Source organism: Oratosquilla oratoria, chromosome 31, assembly GCF_046742065.1.
Source record: "Oratosquilla oratoria isolate Oo_2021 chromosome 31, ASM4674206v1, whole genome shotgun sequence".
Taxonomy (NCBI): Eukaryota; Metazoa; Arthropoda; class Malacostraca; order Stomatopoda; family Squillidae; genus Oratosquilla; species Oratosquilla oratoria.
In genome coordinates this window covers 45,352,796-45,374,535 of record NC_134807.1, presented here as the reverse complement: position 1 = coordinate 45,374,535, position 21,740 = coordinate 45,352,796, and the positions used below count along the sequence as shown (strand labels likewise).

General features: G+C 37.0%; 1 protein-coding gene across 2 annotated transcripts; it reads left to right on the top strand.

Moving 5' to 3' along the window:
• The first annotated feature begins 2,173 nt into the window (after positions 1-2,173).
• LOC143041541 (uncharacterized) lies at positions 2,174-20,655 on the top strand. 2 transcript variants are annotated; one of them, XM_076213536.1, is made up of 2 exons: positions 2,174-2,325; positions 13,694-20,655. In XM_076213536.1, exon 2 carries the CDS (start codon positions 13,696-13,698, stop codon positions 14,761-14,763), a length of 1,068 nt encoding a protein of 355 aa, XP_076069651.1. In that variant the 5' UTR covers positions 2,174-2,325; positions 13,694-13,695; the 3' UTR covers positions 14,764-20,655. The 2 variants fall into 2 exon arrangements, with proteins under 2 accessions (XP_076069651.1, XP_076069650.1); XM_076213535.1 differs by lacking the exon at positions 2,174-2,325 and adding an exon at positions 2,433-2,845.
• The last annotated feature ends 1,085 nt before the right edge of the window (positions 20,656-21,740 follow it).

Genomic DNA, 21,740 nt, shown 5'->3' with positions numbered 1-21,740 from the left:
GAGATTGGAGCTTCTTCAATTGAGTAAAGAAGCACAACAGGCAACCAAAACCTCACCAATAGACCTGAGTTCACCTGACCTGTAATTAATTGGCTAAAACAACGCCGGTTATAAAAAGAAGTGTACATGTAATGATAAGATGAACGGGGCAAAGTATGCCAAGACTAAGTATGGCTATGTCTGTCTGGAAGTGCCAAATGAAAGGCTGTTTAAGTACAAATCTACAGAAACAAGAAAAACTGAATATTTTTTTTCTCATTGCCAACTCCAATTTGTCACTTTAGATCTGGGTCACGTCATGTAATTGTATTGTGAGCATATTGACGAATCAAGAGCAAGACGTCAAGCAGGTACTTCTGAGAAAACGATGATGGACTGTTACGATTTATTTCGGGTAGGTGTAGTGTCTTCAAGGAATCTTCAGACCAACCCCATTCAACTTGGAGGAGTCCTGTGATACTTGATGTTCGTGAATCCTCTACAATGTAATAAGTAATGATAAAGTGTAGTTGTGGACTCATATTTATTCATTATCATGTGTAGTTGGGGATGTCTTCACATGGTAACAGTTGGGAAGGGGAGATTCTTCATACGAGAACTCAGGGTAGGGGGTGGGGGAGATTTCTAAAATGATCTAACGAAGGGTACAAAGTCGGTAGAATAATATATATATATATATATATATGTGTGTGTGTGTATATATATATACATATATATATATATATATATATATATATATATATATATATATATGTGTGTGTGTGTGTATTCACTTGGTCTTTGGATCACGTGTTGGACTCGTGATCGATAGCTATTTCCCTCCTGGAAGAGAGCTCAGAGCTCGTTAGTCCGATCTATGGGTAATGCTATGACCTTGCACACACACACACCGCCAACTCCCCGCCCACGAGAGTTGGAGTAACACCCCTCAGCGCTGCGATACTGATATTATTTCAGCCCCGGGCGAGAGTCGAACCCGGACCTCCGTAGTGGCAGGCCAGAGCTCTAACCACAGCGCCATGAGAGGTGTGTGTGTGTGTGTGTGTATGTGTATGTATGTATATATATATGTAAATATATATATATATATATATATATATATATATATATATATATATATATAATATGATTATGAAAAAACATTATCAGAATCCATCCCGAACCTAGCAGACAAACTGTAAGAAAAATAAACATATTGGATCCCTTATTGAAAGATCCCTAAAGAAGAGAGGTATGATTGCGACGTTTAGATCAACCGAGTACCTTCCCGAACTCGTCCCAAATTCAAAATTGGAATGAGAGCTACAAGACCATGGGATTTATTACTTTTGTTGTTAATATTATCATTATCAGTATTATTTTTGTTATGGCCATGTTACTGCCTTTTGAAGGATATAAAAGGAACGCATTTCTGTGTGGATGCGTGAATTTGTGAAACATCTTAAACGAAATTAATGCCAGGCTTGACATAGAGACTTGGATATAGGACGAAGCCCCTCGAGCGTAGCTCCTTTCGTGTTCAGTACACCTATGTTAAAAGATAAGCAGATCATACGCAAGCACTTGCATAATTGTAGGGTAAACGGCAACGTGCATAACGTCGTGCAACGCGAAGAAATTGTGACGTTTATAGGAAGGTCTGGGCATGACAATGTTTGTACAGTACAGCGTAGGTTTGTGAGGGTCACTGGGATTGCGATCAAGATGGAGAATCGGATGGGTTACTGGGCACGCCATTCTTCATCCAGAAGAAGCGCAGTCCAGGCACGTAGGTTGTCCTTGAGAGCCTCATCTTGTCAGCTAGCTCCTAAGAGCCCCGCCCTCGTGAGCCAGCAAGAGCGTACGTGCAATATCCATGTCTGCAAGTCGCATCACTGAGAGCGACACTGATCACCAGCTAAACGTTGCCATTTATGTTTGGGGCTGGCGGGTACACATTCCTAGGCTGGCACGTGCAAAGGAGATAGTGAACACTTAAAACTTTCCAAATGAACTACATCTAGCACAGATACATGCCCTAACTTTGAACAGACTTTTTCTCGCATATTGGAAGCATGTTTATACAATGAAAGTTCAATAATTTCACGTTTGCAAGTACGCAAGGTATTGGTCACTCTACCCTTCAGTTTTTCGTCGCCATACACTGGGCAGTACAACATTTTCGTAGAATGTCTGACTTCAATAAATGGTAGCAGGCAACCACCTCATCCGATCCATTCCCACACAAGGCTCCACGCGCGCGTTTTCAGTCGTCACAGTTGTGCAGAGGAGTGAGATGACCCCAGAGCAACAAGTGTTTTGAATCGCGGATTAGACACACTGGCAGTGAGTAACATAACTTGAAAGTAGGAAATAACATAAAGAAGGGCAAATTACTCGCGATGAATTCCGATATTTGTTTTGGGTAATCGTGATACCACAATTTAGGAAAAAGAAATAGGTCTCGAAGTAGGCTTTCCCGTGAGTGTGCGTGATGGGAATGCGGAACGCGCTGGCCATGACGTCACGCATCAAAATAAATAGAAACTTTTGATTTCTTGATCGTACAATGAGGGTTCCTGGAGGGGGGTCATATATTTCTTTCCCAGTGTTGTGTTGGAATCGTAAATGTTGTGGGATGTCAATCTTCTCAGGACGGAGATGATTTTGTAAACTAAAGTCTGGGTTGTACTCGACCAGGCTGCCGTATTTTTCAATGATAGATCATAGTTGATCTTTGATACAAGTAGGACTGTAGACATGGTGGCATGTATGGATGAACATAAGAAACAGGAAGGGTTGATTGAGTGGATATGAATAATGCTCTGCCAGCTACAACGGTTGCCCACTAGTAGCACTAGTGCACGTAAGTTTTTTCCTCCGCTATTTGCGAAGCTGATGTAGGCTAGAAAGGAGGGAAAATGTGTAAGGTAATGGCTTTACATATGATATTGTTAAACATAGGCGAACAGTGGTAATGTATTTGTCAATATCACAGTAATTCCAAATGTACTAGTAAATTAAAAAAAAAAACTAGCATTGGGACTATGAAGAAATTTTTCTCTTTACTTTTACTATACATGTCTTACATGAACTTGCCCAGTCTTGACAAATGTCAAAGATTTGCTTTATTTTGACATAGAATTGTCATAGAATTATTAGATATAATATATTAGCCACAGGAGGAAAAAGTGAAAAAAGAACCTATAATACTTTGTCTTTGGGTTCAAAGTAGTGTGTTACTGAGAATAGTATTTAATTTAAAGCAAGCCTGCCACTTAGTGGGCTATTACAGTGTATTTGTTTAACATAACCTCTCCTAATTCTTAGCTTGAAGCTTTGTCTTTGAACATGTGTTGTTCTTCCTGGACACCTGTTAAATAAACAAACAAATGGTCACCTCTGTAAACAGGCTGTATCAGAGGCTCATTGAACTGACCTAAATAGTGGAATGGAATACTGTTGGCACTTATTGGTAATTATATAATGATATCTGTTAGAATTTAGCTGACTGGAAACTCCAATATACAACTCGCAGTAGTCAGCACTGGTTCATGGGATCCCTCGTAGATTTCTCTTAAAACAAATAAAGAAATATTAAACTTGTGTTCCACAAGTATGTGTTTGTTTCTATTTCATTGGAAAATGGAAGATGGGCAGTTGTTGAATGTCAGTTCTCCTTGTGGGGGAATAATTTGAGGAAAGATCATTATTATTGATCAAGGCCTTAGGCCTCGTTCAGAAATTAAATGCCAGTCCATTGTGAATGCACAATCAGAGAAAAGTGATGTTAGCATCTGGTGTGAGCATGATTTTCATAGATGTCCATCTTGCAGAACCACTACATGTTGATACCCATTGTTGGTCTCTCTTATTGGCATTTGCATGCCTTTGAATCTGTCTGATCCTTTGTCGTGCTGATCAGATCAAGTGCGAAGAAGCCTTAGATCATCAAAGTTTACAAGAAATTGCTTTTGAGCCATTGGCTCCTGTTGTCATGCAGATCCACATGTTTCATGAATAACACCATATTTTTAGCAGTACATCACCTATGTGTGAATAGATGAATTATGATAGTATTCAGTATGGAATAACACATTTTTAGAGTAGCATGACATCACAGGAGTCAACAACAGTGTATAGGTTGGATGACTGAAAAATAACAATTCAGGCATTATTTCAGAGATCTTAAATCATGTCAAAGTTATGCACGTCTGCATAGGATTTCATAATTTTGCCCTCTTCCATGTTTATATAGTGAAAGGACCTACAAGGGGTGGCACAAGATAGATGGTAGAAAGAATAAACTCCCTGTTGCTCATTTTCTAAACTTGCCAACATCAGCTCCATCTGGAGGTGTGGGACTGACACTTTGATGCTGGACTGGGCCCAAGATCTCTATCAACATAAATTGTATTTTTTCCACCTTTTCACATTAGGAGAGCTGACAACCAGCAGCTGCTCCCAGCCTCCTATTACTTTCAACTGGTGACATGCAAATGCATACATACATATACCAAGGGCTTTTTCCCCCATACAAGAGAGGTAGCCAAAGTCAAAATGCATAATTCTATTCCCACCCATTTCATCCCCACACACTCCACTCACCACCTCTCCCTCCCTCTTTTTTTTTTTTTTTTTTTTTCTCTCTCTCCTTAAGTCAGAAGCAGTGCAGCAAGACACAGCACATCCACAGCAAGGCCACTTCATTTAATCAGTGACCCCCTCTCCATCCCTTCATGCATAAAAAGAGACAACAGTGAGAAATCCTTTTGGCTGCATCAAAATGTCATTCACACATAATCACTCCCTAACCCCCCACCATCCTCCACCCCCTTCCATGCATCACAGCATCAGCCATACACAACCATTCTTCACTCACCCCTATCTTCAGTCTTCTCCTTTCCTTCCTCAACAGACATTCCCCTCTTTCTCAATGCCCTTTTACCCTATCTATTCATCTTATCCTTGGTCTCCCCCTCCTGTTCACTCCATCAACCTCTGCCTTCTTTCAATAATCTCTCCTTGTTCATCATCTCCATGTGTCCAAACCATCCCAATACTTTCATCAACCCTATCTTCCAACTCCTTTTCCAGCCCCGCTCTGCATCTTGTCTCCTCATTTCTCACTTTATCCAGCCCAGTAACCCCTACCATGCTTTTCAGACATTTCATCTCAAACAAGTTTTAACTCTTCATCTCTTATGTTCATACAATCTCCTCTTAGCATCCATTCCCAAGTGTATTTCTCATTACACTTTTTAATCCCCCAAGGCATTTCCTTGCTTTTCTCAATTTACCTTCACCTCCATTTCTTTTCCCACCACATGCACCCCAAAGTATCTAAAACTATTCATTTCCTCCAGCTTATCTCCTTTAATACTATCTTCCAATTTGCTGCCATCCTTTCCCTTTGTACATTTATCTTCAACTTCGTCCTTTCGCACACCTTCCCAAACTCTATCACTAACGTAATCCCTCCTCAGATCTAGGGGAGAAAGAATATTGCCACAGATTGTTCCCACCTGAGCTGTAAAAAATTACTTAAGTGGGACAGGGATAGGACTAGGCATCCTACTCTCTGTAGTCCCAGATGTATATAGTCCTACAAATTAATCATAAACAACAGTCCAAATTTTCTTTCCAGAGATTGGGAGAGCCTGAGTTTTGACAGTGAAACTCAAAGCTTCCTAGTGACATAGATATTGTATAGACCAGAGATATAAATCTTCTTTTATATCTTGTAAATCATCCAATTCTTGCTTGAAAATTACAATTTGCTCCTGCACTCTTGATATCTGGAAACCTTCATCTGAATAGTTCTAAAGCTTAGGGGTATATTTCTGGATTTGTTTCCTGTCCACAGTATCAGTAATTTTTTAATTGGGACCATGTTTTGTATTATAGATTTCATTAGTACCAATCCTTTCCCAGCTCCCAGTATGCATCCCTTGTCCTTCAGGATGGTGGAAATAGTGGAGTGAGAGAGGTGTAGGTTCTATGCTATATTGTTCACTTTTATACCTCCTTCAAACTGTGATCACTTTTGTCTGGTCAGTCAGCAGAAGTAACACACATCTTTGTTGACATTAAGTGTTGGAAGTGAAAATAATTGAGTGGAAGTTGCAAAAGGTACACACAGGGTTCCTGTGCAAGAGATGTTTTGTGTGAGTAGGTGTACTTGTTTCTCTGTCATGTCAAAGGACTGAATTCAAACATTGTTATTATTATTATTTTTTTATCTTTTATTATTATTTTTTTTACACAATTTATACTGCATGCTGTATGAATAATGACACAAATGGTCATAAGTGCAAGTGGTCAGAAGCCACATAGGTTGTAAGTTGATGACTTTATGTATGTCTCATGCACACATGTAAGCAATAAGAACACACTACAGTACACTATCACATATGTAAGCATACTTTATAAGTACTAGTAGAGAATTTTTTTTAGGAGGAGTTCATACTATTTGTGTGAATTGGCATGCACATTGGAAAGTACAAAGAGTCAAATGCCACAAAATTAGAACAGCAAGTTTGGAGGGGCTACAGTATACACTGCAGTCAATACCCCCATCAGCTAATCAATTGTCTTGCATCTATTAGGGGAGACCCATGGTTCACAGGGTCCACAACTTGAGATGGAGAAACTGAATGTTGTCATAGTTGTGTGCAGGAAGATGGTGTATGCTGTTGTCACTCTTGATGTGACAATGCTTTTTGATCTTCATCTGCATCAGTATCTCTTCAGGCAGGCTTAACACATCAATGGCTCAATACTCCAAATTCTATAATTTACATTGTTGTCTTTAGCTTTGCTAAGTGGAAAACCCACAGCCCCCCAGTTGCAAGCAGTTATCCATGGGTTCCCCACAGATCTTTCTAGGAAGAAAATTTAAACAGGTTTCTAGGTTGTATTAACCTCTTCAATATGAGTCAAATTCTTGCAGGCAGTATCAGCTGCCTGATGTACAATGATTTGATGATGCACCACAATACTTGTATTATAAAGTATAAAGTTATAGATGTATTACTCGTTCTTCGCTCTGAATATTAATAACCATACAAAATATGATCAAGCCAGTTCACAGAATATAGGAGTCACTCAGCTACAACCACAAAATATAATCAAGATGCCAACACCGGCATCCTCATATATCCACCTACATAGGTGTCATTGTATGGAAGGGGTTAATGTGGGCCTGTTTACATGCCATCAGCTGATAGTGGTAGTGGGGAGGAGATCAGTCACTGGCTGAAAGTGATAGAGGGGAGGAGAGCAGTCATTGGCTGAAAGTGGTAGGGGGAAACCAGTCGTTGGCTGGAGGTGGTAGGGGGAGGAGAGCAGTCAGGCTGATTGTGCTTTCCTAGACTTATCAGGGCTGCAGAGTCGGATGATATAGGGTCCGACTCCCGACTCCTTAACTCCTTGACCCCTATGTGGAAATCTATTCTGCAGATCCATATACCAGCCTCCCACACCTATTCAGCAAGCATTTTATAAATATTTTTCATGTATATTATTTTTTACGTGAAACATTCACTTGTATGATAAATATACTCACATATACACTCAACCAGCTTTATATATGTATATGCACACAAGCACATATATTCGTGTAAACATATATACCGACGCTCCTCAACTTACGTTTTAGTTACGTTCCGAACGGCCGAACGTAAGTTGAAAATGAACGTAAGTTGTGACTGTACTATACATCCGTAAATTCTATTACCATATCTTACAAAACACCCCTAAATAATTAATTATACACATAACATTGTAAAATAATAACATTAATTTCAAATAAATTAAATTCAAGCAACATAAATTGAGATGGTGGAGGAGGAGGAGGAGGAGGCAAGGCACATTCAGTCTGTCGTTTATGCAATGTAAACAATGGACGCAGCGTCATGCGTAAGTATCGTTTGAACTACGGAGAGTGCGCTAAACTCATTTTTTTTTTTTTTTTTTTTTTTTTCAGTCAGTTCAAATGTAAAAACGTAAAACGAATGAACGTAAGTAGAGGAGCGTCTGTATATCAAATATATAATGGTATTATTTATGCTCATGGTCATCTACCAGCTTATGAGCACTTTCAAATCTGTCATGGCAGAGTTGCCACTTCAAGCTAGATATTTTCTTTTTCCTTTGTGCCCCTCCCCTCCCCCCAAAAAAGAAATAATCTGTTATTTCATTTGTCCAATCTCATAAACCTTCTATCACAATATTAGGACAAAAATGTGACAAATCATGATGAGGGAAGGTTAATGGAGGAGCCCCTACCTAGTACTTACTGCAGAATTAATTTCACCATGTTATCATAAAAACCAGGAATCAGTTCAGGAAAGAGAGAGACAACCTTCCCCTGTGCACACTGTTCATATCTGCTGTTGTTCCTCCCCTTTTCAGTCATCATCAAATGCTATGACATATGCTCTAATGTCATTCCTATCTGGCCTCTCAGACTGGTCAAAGTTTATCTCAGGGCACTTCCTTTGACTTTTACATACATGAAGACGTATGTGCATAGTGCATACATAGTGGATATATACTGTTGTCTACACTGTGATGGAGTTCTAGATGTTAACATGATTTGAATTAATTAGACTGTCAACAAAGGTAAAGTAGCTAGTTTAAATTATCTAAAGATACAAATCATCTCTGTCACTTGACAGTTGACAAATTATTCAGGAATTTGAATTAATAATTATATTTACTGAGTATTTATTAAAAAATAGAAATACATTCCACTGGCTATAACTCCCATAGTATAGAATGAATGAAATATTAATACAAACTACATTCTGGAAACTTCTATAAATGGTACATATCCTGTAACTAGCTATAAAACTATTCTATACTGGACGGTTATTAAATTTTCTCAACACAAAACGTATCAAATTTTTTAGATTTTTTAAACTTGGAATAATGAGACCTACTGCTTTCTATTTGCACAATAGCAACAAATTATTTCACAGTGCACATCTATAGACAGTATTTTACAGCTATTTTTGGCTTGCCAATTACTGTAATGGTAAAAATTCAGACAAAGCTTTCAAGAATATAACAAATATATGTACTGTACCTTGAATACACCCGTATTATTACGTTAATAACTAGGTTAAAAATTTAATCTATAAAAAATTCTTATAACAAAATATTTCAGATGTTCCTTGAATCTACCAGTATTATTACGTTAATAACGAGGTTAAAGCTAAAACCTATACAAGTTTCTTATTTGTAAACATTAAAGAAATAGGCTTTATTCATAATTATAGAACTTATAGACTACTCAATTGAAATTTGCAAATAAAAAAAGAGTAGTTTGTACTTTATATAAGTAGGGTAAACTGATATCATCTTAATGTGATGAATTGGTTGGTTAGATTAGCCTATGAGAAATATAGGTTAGAGTCCTAGACTACCCTATGAATAGAGGCAGCCTATAGTCTAGGAAAAACAAATTCGACCCTACAATTTATGGTAAAAAGAAAGGTAAATGTGGATTATAAGGTTATCTTGGGATTATTTATTTATTTATTTATTTTTTATTTTTTGTAATAGAAAAAAATGAAATAAAATAAAAATAAAACAATAAAAATAAATAAAAAAATAAAAATAAAAGAATATTTTTTTCATTAATTCATTAGTTTTATTTTTATTTTCTTTATTTTTATCTATTTACTATTTTTAAAGAACCCAGTAAACAACATGTACCAAAAGAAATAGGTTTTATCTGTATATATATATATATTATATATATACTGTATATACACTCTCTTCATCAAAGGTTTAGAAATAATACAAACTGCTAATGATTCGCTAGGTTAGCCTATCTCATAATCAGCATTTATCATACAACAGGTAGGACCTTACAATTGGCCTCTAAGGCTACATCACTGGGAAAAGTAGGAAACTTTGGCAAAGTAATCTAAATTGTTCTTGCATCTAATGCTTATTGTTTACCAATTCCTATAAAAAGAAACATAGCCAAATCATGCAAACTGTATATCTTGTAGGTAATATTTAAGGTCCGGTAGTCACTCAATAGGCTACTATCAATAGTAGGGTTTTACAGACTATTTTGTATACCAGTATATCAGTATTTGTCTTTACCAAGGTCACATTACACAATGTACAAGATTTGGCCTAAATATTTTCTTTTTACTACTATTAAGAGATTAAAAGAGGAAGGGAAGTTGATTCAAGTAGTGAAGAAAAGGTAAGAGGCAAAGATGAAGAGATGATAATGGAAGAGGAAGCAATAATGGGAAGATGGGCAGAATATTTTAGGGAACTGTTGAATGTAGAGGAGGATAGGGAGGGAATGGTGAAAGCAGTGGGAGGCGCAAAGAAAATGACAGTGATGGGTGAGGAAAATGAGGGGAAAATAAGAAAAGATGAGGTGGAAGTAGCGATTAAAATGATGAGAGCAGGTAAGGTACCTGGGTTAGATGGTTGTCATGCGGAGTGTCTGAAGAAGGGAGGTAAAGTAATAGTAGACTAGTTAGTGAGGTTGTTTAATGTGTGTCTAAGGGAGGGTAGAGTACCAGAGGACTGGAGGAGTGCATGTATAGTTCCGCTTTTCAAAGGAAAAGGGAACAAGTGTGAATGTAGTAGTTTCAGAGGGATCAGTTTGTTGAGTGTAGTTGGGAAGGCGTATGGGAGGGTTATAACTGAGAGAATTAGGAGAGGACCAGAGGAAGTGATTGGTGAGGAGCAGTGTGGGTTTAGGAGAGGTAGGGGCTGTGTGGATCAGATTTTTGTGAGAAAGCTTTAGGAAAGGGTAAGGATGTCTTTTGGGCCTTTATGGATTTGTAAAAGGCTTATGATAGGGTAGACAGGTATTGAGAAAGCTGTTAAGAGCAGTCAAGAGTTTTTATGAGAGTAGTAGAGCCAGTGTTAGAATCAGAAATGGAGAGAGTGAATGGTTTGAGGTAAAGGAGGGACTACGTCAGGGATGTGTCATGTCACCATGGCTGTTCAATGTGTATATGGATGGGGTGGTACGGGAGGTAAATGCAAGAGAAATGGGCAGGGGACTGGAGTTGGTTGCGGAAAATGGAGAAAAGTGTGAGGTAAGTCAGTTGTTGTTTGCAGATGACACTGCACTTGTGGCAGGGTCAGAGGAGGCATTGGGAGAGTTAGTGACTGAGTTTGGGAGGGTGTGTGATAGGAGAAAGCTGAAGGTGAATGTGGGTAAAAGTAAAGTGATGAGATGTACAAGAGGAGAGGATGGTGGAGAGTTGGAAGTAAGTCTTAAAGGGGAGAGGCTGGAAGAAGTGGATAGTTTTAGGTACTTGGGGTCATATGTGGCTGCAAAGGGAGGAGTAGAGGTAAGCTGTAGATTGAGAGAAGCAAACAAATGCCTTGGGGGATTTAAAAAAGTAATGAGAAATAGACATTTGGGAATTAATCCAAAGAGGAGATTGTATGAAGGGGTGATTGTGCCGACAGTGCTGTGTGGGGCAGAGACATGGAATATGAGAGAGGAAGAGTTTAAATGTGTTTGAGATGAAATGTCTGAGAAGTATGGTGAGGGTTACAAGGCTGGATAGAGTGAGAAACGAGGAAGTGAGAAGGAGAGCTGGGATGGAAAAGGAGTTGGCTGACAGGGCTGATGAAAGACTATTAGGATGGTTTGGACACATGGAAAGAATGGATGAAGGAAGACTGGTGAAAGGGGTATGGAGGGAGTGAATTTGAGAGGATGACCGAGGATAAGATGGATGGATGGGGTGACAGGGACGTTGAGCAAGAGGGGAATATCTGTGGAGCAGGGAAGGGAGGTGGCAGAAGATAAGGATGAGTGTAGAAGGGCTGTGTATAGATGATACTGTGATGAAAGAGATGGGAGGATGGGGGGGTTTGGGGAGTGGGAAAGTGTGAATGATACTTTGACGCAGCCCGAAGGGACTCCTCCCCGTCCTCCGTTTTCTATGTGAGGGGACGGAGAGAGGGGGGTCGCCAATTAAGTGAAGCGGCCTTGCTGTGGATGTGCTGTGTCCTGCATTGCTTCTGACCCAGGGTGGTGGGCGGGATGCAGGGATGACCCATCATCCACGAGGAGCTAAGATGTGAGGGTGGAAGGGATGATGGGTGGGAGTGGGTTTATGCCTTTTGACTTGGCTACCTCCCTGATAAGGGGGAAAAAGCCTTTTGTATATAAATAGATAGAATTATGGTTATAGGTTAAAGCAAAAATATCTGGTACACTTAGGCCTAATTTGCAATTGTCTTTATAGCATAATCAGTTTTGAATTAGATTAAAATGGTTCGTGATTTTCTTTACTCTGATTTCTATTTTTCATTGCTTCACTTGTAGGCCTATTGTATTCACTAGTAACCATGATCAGTAGCCTGTTTCTATTTCGTATATTTCAAACCACTAAATTTCTTTGATAAATGTATGATTTTCATATTTTAAAGTAGCTTTATCATAATCTAGCATATTTCTATTAAAGGAAAATGTGATAAAACTACTGAAAATGAAGGAAAAGAAAATTCACTGGGAGACGCTGCTTCAGGCAGAATCTGCAGCTGTTTGTTTACATTAGTTAGTACTAGTAGCACACAATGTGTCACATGGTGGCAGCACGAATTGATGTTTATTTATGTTGAAGTAAAAGCATTGCAGTATAGTACAAAATATCATATATATATATATATATATACAGTATATATATATATATATAGTTTCACTCTCCTTACAGGAAACAACTACAAATACATGACCACAAACACTTTTACCCAGACTGACAACGATAGCTTGTCAGTATTGTGTATTTTTCTTTTTTTTTATTATTGATGGATTGTTTTTTGTTTCCATCCGGAGAGACCACTTAGTGTACATATACACTGCACACACTCACTATTGCCTCCAAAAAGAAAAGCAAAACCATACAAAAACTGCTAAATTGTGCAACTGGTAAAACCAAACAGGGAAACCATGTTAAAAAAAAATTTTTTTATTGGACTTAAGGAGTCGGATAAAAAAAATTCCGACTCCGACTCCTAGTACTCTTAGAAATCTGACTCCGACTCCGACTCCAGCTAAAACCTCCGACTCCGAAGCCCTGAGACTTATAAAAAGCCTTTGACAAAGTACCAAACAGAAAATTGTTAAAAAAAAAAAAAAAAAAAAAAATCACCAACTGAAGGTGGTAGGAGGAGGAAAGTAGTTACCAACAGAAGGTTATAAGGGGAAGGAGAGCAGTCACTGGGTGTCAGCTTTCCATGTGTGAAATAGTCTTAAGAAATACAGTTGAAGTTGATGGAGATCTTGGGCCCAGTCTGAAAACTGAATGTCAGCCCCTTAAAGCTCATCTGATGGAGGTGAGGGGACTTGACATGTTTTTAAGATGGGCACCTTTACTGCCCATCTTGTGGGAAGACCACATGCAGATACCCATTATTGATCCCCCTCAATACCTCAGTAAGGGTAAAATGAAAATTTACTGTTAGCCAAAAAAATTATTAAAGTTAAAAAAAAAAATTGGAACTTATCATCTTTTTGCCTGCTTTCAAATATGTTATTTCATTTTAAAATTTATAAATTTTTAGATGATCTTGCCCAAGAGCATACCCAGTAGCTTGACTATAATCTTTCACCACTTGTTATAGTCCACAGGTTGGGGAGTACCTAAAAATAAAATGCCAATATATCTAGTAGAAGTATTTTGTTACAATATCTTTTCTTCTTCCACAGATATGTCGTCAGGAGCTTGCCCAGTTACTTTCACCCAGAATCTTCTGGTGCACTTTTTCCTCATATTCCTTCTCATGGTGGTGTATATTAGTCAGAGCATTCTGCTGGATGCCTACATCATTGCCTACAACCATACTTCTGTCCACCATTACTTCTGGCTAGTTCCAGATTTTATGATCATGTTTGGTCTGGTTGGTGCAATGGGCAGTGCCTACAGATTCAAGAAGAAGCTCTATGACAAACCTATTAAGAGAAGGTCTTCAAAGAAGTTAAGCAGAATTGATTTATGGTTAGGTCAGTTGTTTGGGTTACATCCCATGTCCTTCATGTCTTGGATACTGTACTCACTCATGCTGATTGCTAAGGTTGGAGTGATAATCAGGTTCCAGATTCATAAAGAAATTACATCTGACAATTTTCTAAGTCCTCAGTTATTCATGTTCCTGATGGCAGCCACCTGCTTTGTGTTTTTAGTACTAATAACAGGACACCTTCATTCTCAAAAGGACATCGAATTGAACCCATACATACGTGCCTTAACCATAGTGACATGCTTGGAAATACTTGATGCAGTTTCACTGCTGTCTCAGTTTACCAAAAATATGAATTTGTCTTCTACTTTTGAAAATGTCATTCTTGGATTTGGCTCGACAAGTTTTTTCTTACCTGCAATCACTCTTTACAAACTGAGCTTAAGCGATTATGGACGAGGTTCAACAAACATTTTAGCATCATTTTTTTTCAGGTTGTTTTGTCTTTGTTTCATTAACATCCCATATCTACTCATTCGTATTCATCTGTGGTATGTATACAAAGCAGATGTTTGTGTATTTGTTGTAAAGAATGTAATTTATATTTTTACATTGCCTCTAGCAGTATGGTCCCAAGCTTTAGAAATATATGTTATTGTAAAAGCAAAATTTGTTGAACGGAGTAAAACAAATGATTCTACTTCAGTTGCAGAAACAGAACTTGATTCAATAAGTTCTTTGAAAAACACAGAGTTGGATTTTATTCATTCAAACACTACTAAGAATTTTCAGGATGATGATGTCATTACTCTTGCATAAATTCTTTTATTTGTAAGAATAATGCCTTTCCATACCTATTAGGTACATAATTCCAACTTTTCTTTTTTCTTTATATATATTTCTTCACTAGTATTATAAACTGTACAGTGAAAAAAAATATTTTTTTTCCTTTAATTGAGGTCTTTGAGGTTGGCATTTGATGGATGATAAACTATGTGTTTAGCTTTATATAATGTACCTTTGGATTTGGGCATATGGAAAGAGTGAGTGGGTTGAAAAATAGTGTGGAAAGTGGAAGTGGATGAAGTAAATTGTAGGGGAAGACTGGGGAGGTGGGTGGAGAGGGTGAAAGTGGTTTTAGGTGCAATAGGAATGTTTGTTGAATAGGGAAGAGAGGTCAAGAGATATGTGTGAGTAGAGGTTGTGGATGAATGAGGAATTGACATGGCTCAAAGGGATTTCTTCTTGTCTGCTGGATGAAGGGGGAGGTTGCCATGTAATGAAGCAGTGGAGGCAAGCTTAAATAGAAATCAATGGCTTAATTCCTGTCTATATACCAAAGGCTTCATCCCCCTTATAAGGGGAGTAGCCAATGTGGCTTAATTCCAAGGAGAGTTGTAATTTAGGGAATATAAAAAGCAGCAGATCATTGTATCAAGTGGTGATGAGTCGCCTCATGCATCGTACAGAGGATGTGTAACTTGTCATTGCATGGAGATTTGTTGACACATTGTACCTTTTAGAGAAATCTGCCAGTTTTGAATGCATGTCTGTGTGTGTATACACACACACACAAACAAACCAACAAACCACCGAGCTGTCAACTAGAGTTCCATAGGCTGCCGAACAAGACAAAAATTCTCAACAGTGCAAGGAAAGCAAGAGGCCTGGGAGGTATTGAGTGGGTGGGGGAGCACTTGTGGTTGCTCAAAATTATCTCTGTGTAGTGTTGATTGTATCTATTGTGAGAAAATGCAAGGGAACCAAGGAAGATCAAGAGAAAACAGCAACAAGTTTTATACGAATGTCGACACAAACTCGGAGCCCTCTGGAGGCACTATACTGAAATTAAATGTAAATAGAGGCTTTGAAACTCCAAGAGGGATTAGTAGATTGCACAGCGATGGCCCATTTTCTGGCTTTGGTAAGTACAAAAAGAAAAAAAAAAAATTAAGTTGAATCATAGACATGGAAATGGAGATGAATTTTGATAGAAACTCATGGAAGAATTCATGAAATTAAGGAAAGAGATTGTGATTTTAAGGAAAGACTATTTTGAAGTAGAGAGATATGTGAACTAAAGAAGAATTCTGAAATAAATAATGAGATAAGTGAATTAAAAAAAACTAATTGAGGTTAAATGTGAAAATGAAAAGATTAAAAACAAAGATACTATCAATAGAATTAAAAAAAAAAAGAGGTAAATCACAAAATACAGGCAATGTCTGAAAGAATTGAAGAAAACTTAGGAAAATTTGCAGAAGATTAAGAAATAGAATGAAAAATGAAGAGATAGCTTTTAAAGAAACAGTACAACAAATGCAGAAAAATGCAAAGGACACAATTATTCAAGTAATCAAAGAAAAAGCAAATTGGGTCATATACAGTGGATAGAAAAAAGTGTGTTGTAATATATGGGTTATTGGGAAAACATGGTTAGATACTTAAGAGAAAAAGCAGAAAAAGAAATGACAAAAACAATTTAAAAGAAGTAAAAGACGACCAAGAAGTAGAAAAAGAAGTAGAATATACAGCATGGGACTATTCAAAAGGAAGAAATCGACATCTAAAAATAAAACTAAGATCACAAGTGGTAGCAGAAGACGTATTAGCAAAATCAGGTAAGATAGCAAAGAATGAACATTACAACAATATATGGATAAAAAGAGAAATGAATATTGAGGAAAGAGAAAGAAGACACTAAGACATGAAGCTAAAGAAAAAAGCATGAAAAAAATGGAGACCAAAAGGAAGGAGGTATATTCGAGAGTCTTGAACATGAGGCTGAGAAAATTGTACACCAAGGTAAGGAAATGAAAGGAACAGAAAGTGGGATAGAGAAGAGAAAAGTTAAGAGTGGCCTATACTAATATAGATTAATCTTAGGATTGAGTGAATGAAATGATTACTTAGAAGAAAAACCAGACATAATGGGAATTGTGGAGATGAAATTAAGGGATCCACTACTAGCAAATAGTGTTGGACATGGGTTATGTAATTATTGGATTAAAAACAGGGCAGAAGAATCATGTTTTTGGCCAAGAAAAAATTAAATGTGGGAATAATTATGATAGAAGTTGAAGACTGACATGAAAAATAGAAAGTTTGTGGTGATTTATGTGCTCTTGGAAAGAGGGCAAACATTGAAAAATGTTAGGTGTTAGAAGATACAAGGCATTCATTAAAAAAGATGCTTAAAGATGGAGTTAACCTGGTATGGGAGATGTTAACTGCAAGGAAATCTATTGGGAAGAGATGGCAGAGAGGATCTATGGGGAAATGTATTGATTACAGAACCTACAATGACACAATGGGTAAAAGAAAATACCAGATATAGAAGTAATGAAGAACCATTGAGACTATATAACATACCTGAAATTGTGGATCAAATTTAAGACAAGACACCATTTGGAAAGAGTGACCACATACTGATAGAGGTTGAACTAAAGGAGGAAATATATATAGAGAAATGAGAAATACAGAAAAGGAAGATTGATGTATAACAACTGACTTTGGGAAACTTAAATTCTTTCAAAATACAAGTTGGTAAAACTTTCAAAGAGACACAAATGGAAGAGAAATGGATGATTTTGATGAAAGTTTATAATGAAGGAATAAATATGTACCAAGACAGAAACAAGAAAAGGTGTACATTAAGTGCTCGTTCAACAGAACATGCAGTGAGGCAAAAGATAGAAGAAATGGAAAAAATTATATAAAATCTGGTAAGTGGCAAATATACATCAACCATAGAATTGAATGTAAAAGTGTGCAGAGAGGAAAAAAATAAGAGAAATGTAAAGAACTCAAACTATTCTATAGCTATGTGAATGGTTAACTTAAAAATAAACAGGAAATGGTGAAAGTATGTCATGGAAATATAGAATATACAGAAGATTTATAAATGGCTGAAGTCATGAATAACCACTTCAAGTCTGTTTTCACTAGGGAAAAAGCATTGGGATAAAGGAGTTGAAGTGCAATCACCCCCTATGAGGGAAATAACAATAACACAGAAATAATGGATCAACTAACAAACCTTGATGTCAGGAAACCACACAGCCCAGACAGAATTGTAAATTGGATACTAAAAGAATGCAAGGAAAAATTTATGGGCAAAATGTATAATAAGTTGCTCACTCAAAGAAGGAAAAATACCAAAGGACTGGGAAAATGCCAATATTGTACCAATATGTAAAGAAAGAAACAAGAGCCAAGAAATTACAGACAGGTCTCCCTTACAACCACTGTAGCCAAAATTTGTGAAAAAATATCACGAATAGACGGATACAACACCTGGAAGAAAATGGTATAATAAACCTGAGACAATTTGGATTCGGACAGGGAAGGTCATGTGACAAACTTAATTTGATTCTGCTCAAGACTAAATATGATACAAGAAAGGGATGGATGGGCTGATTGTGCTTTTGTAGACTTATGAAAAGCCTTTGACAAAGTACCAAACAGAAAATAAAAAAACAAAACAAAAAAATGGAAAACGGAGTGATACAAAGTAAATTACTAAACTGGATGGAGGATTGGCAGAAAAATTAGAGTAGTGCTCAGAGAAAAGAGTTCAGCTTAGGAGGTGATTAGTGGAGTTCCACAAGGATCAATATTGGCTTCAATAATGTTTGCTATTTATGTGAATGACATGGATAAAGATGTGGATTGTTACATGAGCTTCTTTGCAGATGATGCTAAATTGTTGAGGAGAATGAATACTGAAACTGATTGCGAATCACTAGAGACCTGAACAAGGTTTGGAAATGGAGCCAAAAGTGGAAAGTAGACTTCAACATTAAGAAATGTAGAATAATGGAGTTCAGAAAAAAAAAAGAATGTCAGGACAATATAAATTTGGAACAAAAGAAGTAAAGAAAGTGGGATCTGAAAAAGACCTGGGAGTAATTATCTCAAATGACATGTCCCCTGATAAACGGATAAACAAAATTGTTGCAAAATCTTACAATTTGCTAAGATCAATAAAGGTGGCCATTACCTATTTAGACAAAGAAATAGTTAAGAAAAATACTAATCATGTTACTAAGGCCTAGACTTGAGTATGCTGCAACACTAAGGTCACCCAATACCAAAAAGAATATAAAGAAAATTGAACAAATTCAGAAAGTGGCCACAAAAATGGTCCCAACACTTTCAAACCTGTCATAGGAGGAGAGACTGGCTAAATTTAGATTACAGACTTTAGAACAAAGAAAAGAAAGAAGCAACCTGTTGACCATTTACGGAATCATGAGAGGTACAGAATTCCTTGATAGAGATGGGATAAGAGAAATACAAGGGGACATGAAAAGAAAACTCAAAAAGGATAATTATAGAAGAGACCTGAAAAAAAAAAATCCACACAGAGTGGTGAATATCTGGAACAAATTGGATAAAACAGTAGTGTGTGTAAAAACTATACACAAATTGAAGAGTGAACTAGACACTACAAGGTACAAAGATGGAACACCACAAGCATAGCTCTCCCTCCCATAAGATACAACAAGGTAAATATATCTTGAACCAAGACGGCTCAAGATGGTATAGTGCTGCACAGCTTAGGGTTTGAATCCTATTCGTAGTGCTATTTAATCACACACACACACACACATATATATATATATATATTCATACATGAACAATATGCACTTGTGTGTCACTAAGATTTTTAAGCCAGTAAATTATTATTATTTATTAGTTAATCTTTGTTTATTTTTAAGTCAAGGTGAATATCTTGTTAATGGATTATATTTGAATGTGATGTAATGTACCTGACCAAATCCAGTACACCCATATTTTGAAGGCCAATAAGGTTAAATGATATTTTTTAATATTAGGTTTGCCTTTTAGTAGACTGCCCTGTAATGCATTTTTCTTTATTACATGACATTATTGTATTTGGGTCAGGTAGATTCTGCCCCATGATTTTTAACATACAAAGTTTTGATTTTCATTTTTTAAATTTATAGAATGGTTCCAAAGAGTGTCCTAACATATACCCATATTTGGAGGTGATTAGCTTCCATATAATTTCTAACCTCATATCTGTATTAATATTACAAGTCTGTGACTTGGAAATGGGAATACAGTTGGCCTAATCATTAATCTCATGGATTTGTATTTTTGTATGAATAAAGTTTATATATGTATTTTGTTGTGCTGTTTATAGATGATGTATAGTTGTATATTGTATGAATGTTTATACAGTATATGTTCAACCAATGTAAAGGTTTATGTGAGGTAATGCCCAAGACCTCCCGTGAATGCTCAGGGTTGTGTCAGTAAAATTTGTTCTGTTATGTGCATAAGAGCTCAGGTCTCTCGTGATAAGAGCTCTGATTTTGGATGTGTATCCTACTGTTTGTATGATGTTGGTGGGGAGGGTGGTATTTATTTCCAACAAAAAAGTCGTTCAGAAAAGAGAACATATAATATCTTGTAAAGATTGATGATTAATTGACATCAGCAATCCTATGATACTTTCATTTTAACAATTTCAAAGTTAACTATTGGAAAGGGTTGACTTGTTCAAGGGTAGCATATACACCCTCTTCACCTCCCCACACATATCCTGCCTAACTACACTGCTGAGTAATGCACAGTAATAACCTTACATCTGTTCAACGCTCTTAATCACATTCCATTGTTTATTATCAACTTTTGTATAGCATAACATTTGAAACCTTTTAATAAAATATATTAATGAAAGTTACAGCGTTTGAATTGGTTATCTCACCTGCAAAAATATTTAGTATTCTTGTTATATTTGAATGAAACACGAGCTGAAGATTTGAGAAAATATTAAAAAGTTACCAAATTTACAGTACGTGGTAATATGAAAGTAGAATCGCATCTTGTTAACACTGAATAGGCTGTAGGGGACAGACAACCCTTTGACCACAGAGGATGGAGAGGAAGACAGCCTAAAACATGACAAATACAGTCAACTCTCAACACGAGTTTAACTAACACATTTTCTATTTAACACGATTTGAATTTGGCGGTAAGAGCACAGAGAGAGGGCCTCCGTGCTCTGTTTTGGTCTCAGTTTCTACACCAATACAAAAAAGAAAATGTGTCACCAACCCACAATTAATGGTAAACTAATTTTTGAATGTATGGACCGTGATTATAAGTCATAAAAGTTTGAAAAATTGTTGCAGAGGAATGAATAATTTAGAGATTGTAAACTCTCGTTTTGTGTTCTACACCAAAACAAAAAAGAAAAGTGTCACCAACCTTTGTTCTTGTGCACACATAGAATAACTGTGTACCACGAATAAATACAAAGAATGTGTGTTTTTGTTGTTTCTGTAACATACAAATGTATTAATAATGTGTTCAAGTTCAGTAACAATATCACAAAATAGACAAGATTTTTCCAGTGTCCAGGAACCTAACCCCCCCCCCCCCCTATTACCATTTTTCCTATGGGAAAAATATGTTTAACTAACGCGATTTTGATTAACACAATGTCTCCAGGAACGTAATCCTTGCGTTAACTGAGAGTTGACTGTACTAAGTATATTTATTACAATGGGAGTGCCATCTACACAAGTTTCTATGTGCAACTGGGTAGGGTCAAGGTCGTCCCATTAGAATTCCAGCGCCTATGCTACCAGCAAGCAAGGCAAGACAGGTGGAGGTACTTTCCCACATTCATAGGTCATGGAGTGCAGGGTAAGCCTGACATGGTGTTCTCCAACAGCTGAGAAGATCTTTTACCAGATGTCGTACACACCACACAGATGAAAATCTAATTTTTTATAAGAAATGTAGGGCACAATTTCGAC

Excerpts from the sequence above, each read along its gene's own strand:
- LOC143041541 (XM_076213535.1), top strand. The coding sequence starts at position 2,800 with ATGCTCTGCCAGCTACAACGGTTGCCCACTAGTAGCACTAGTGCAC. Across the intron at positions 2,846-13,693 it reads CACTAGTAGCACTAGTGCAC|ATATGTCGTCAGGAGCTTGC; the intron begins GTAAGTTTTTTC and ends CTTCTTCCACAG.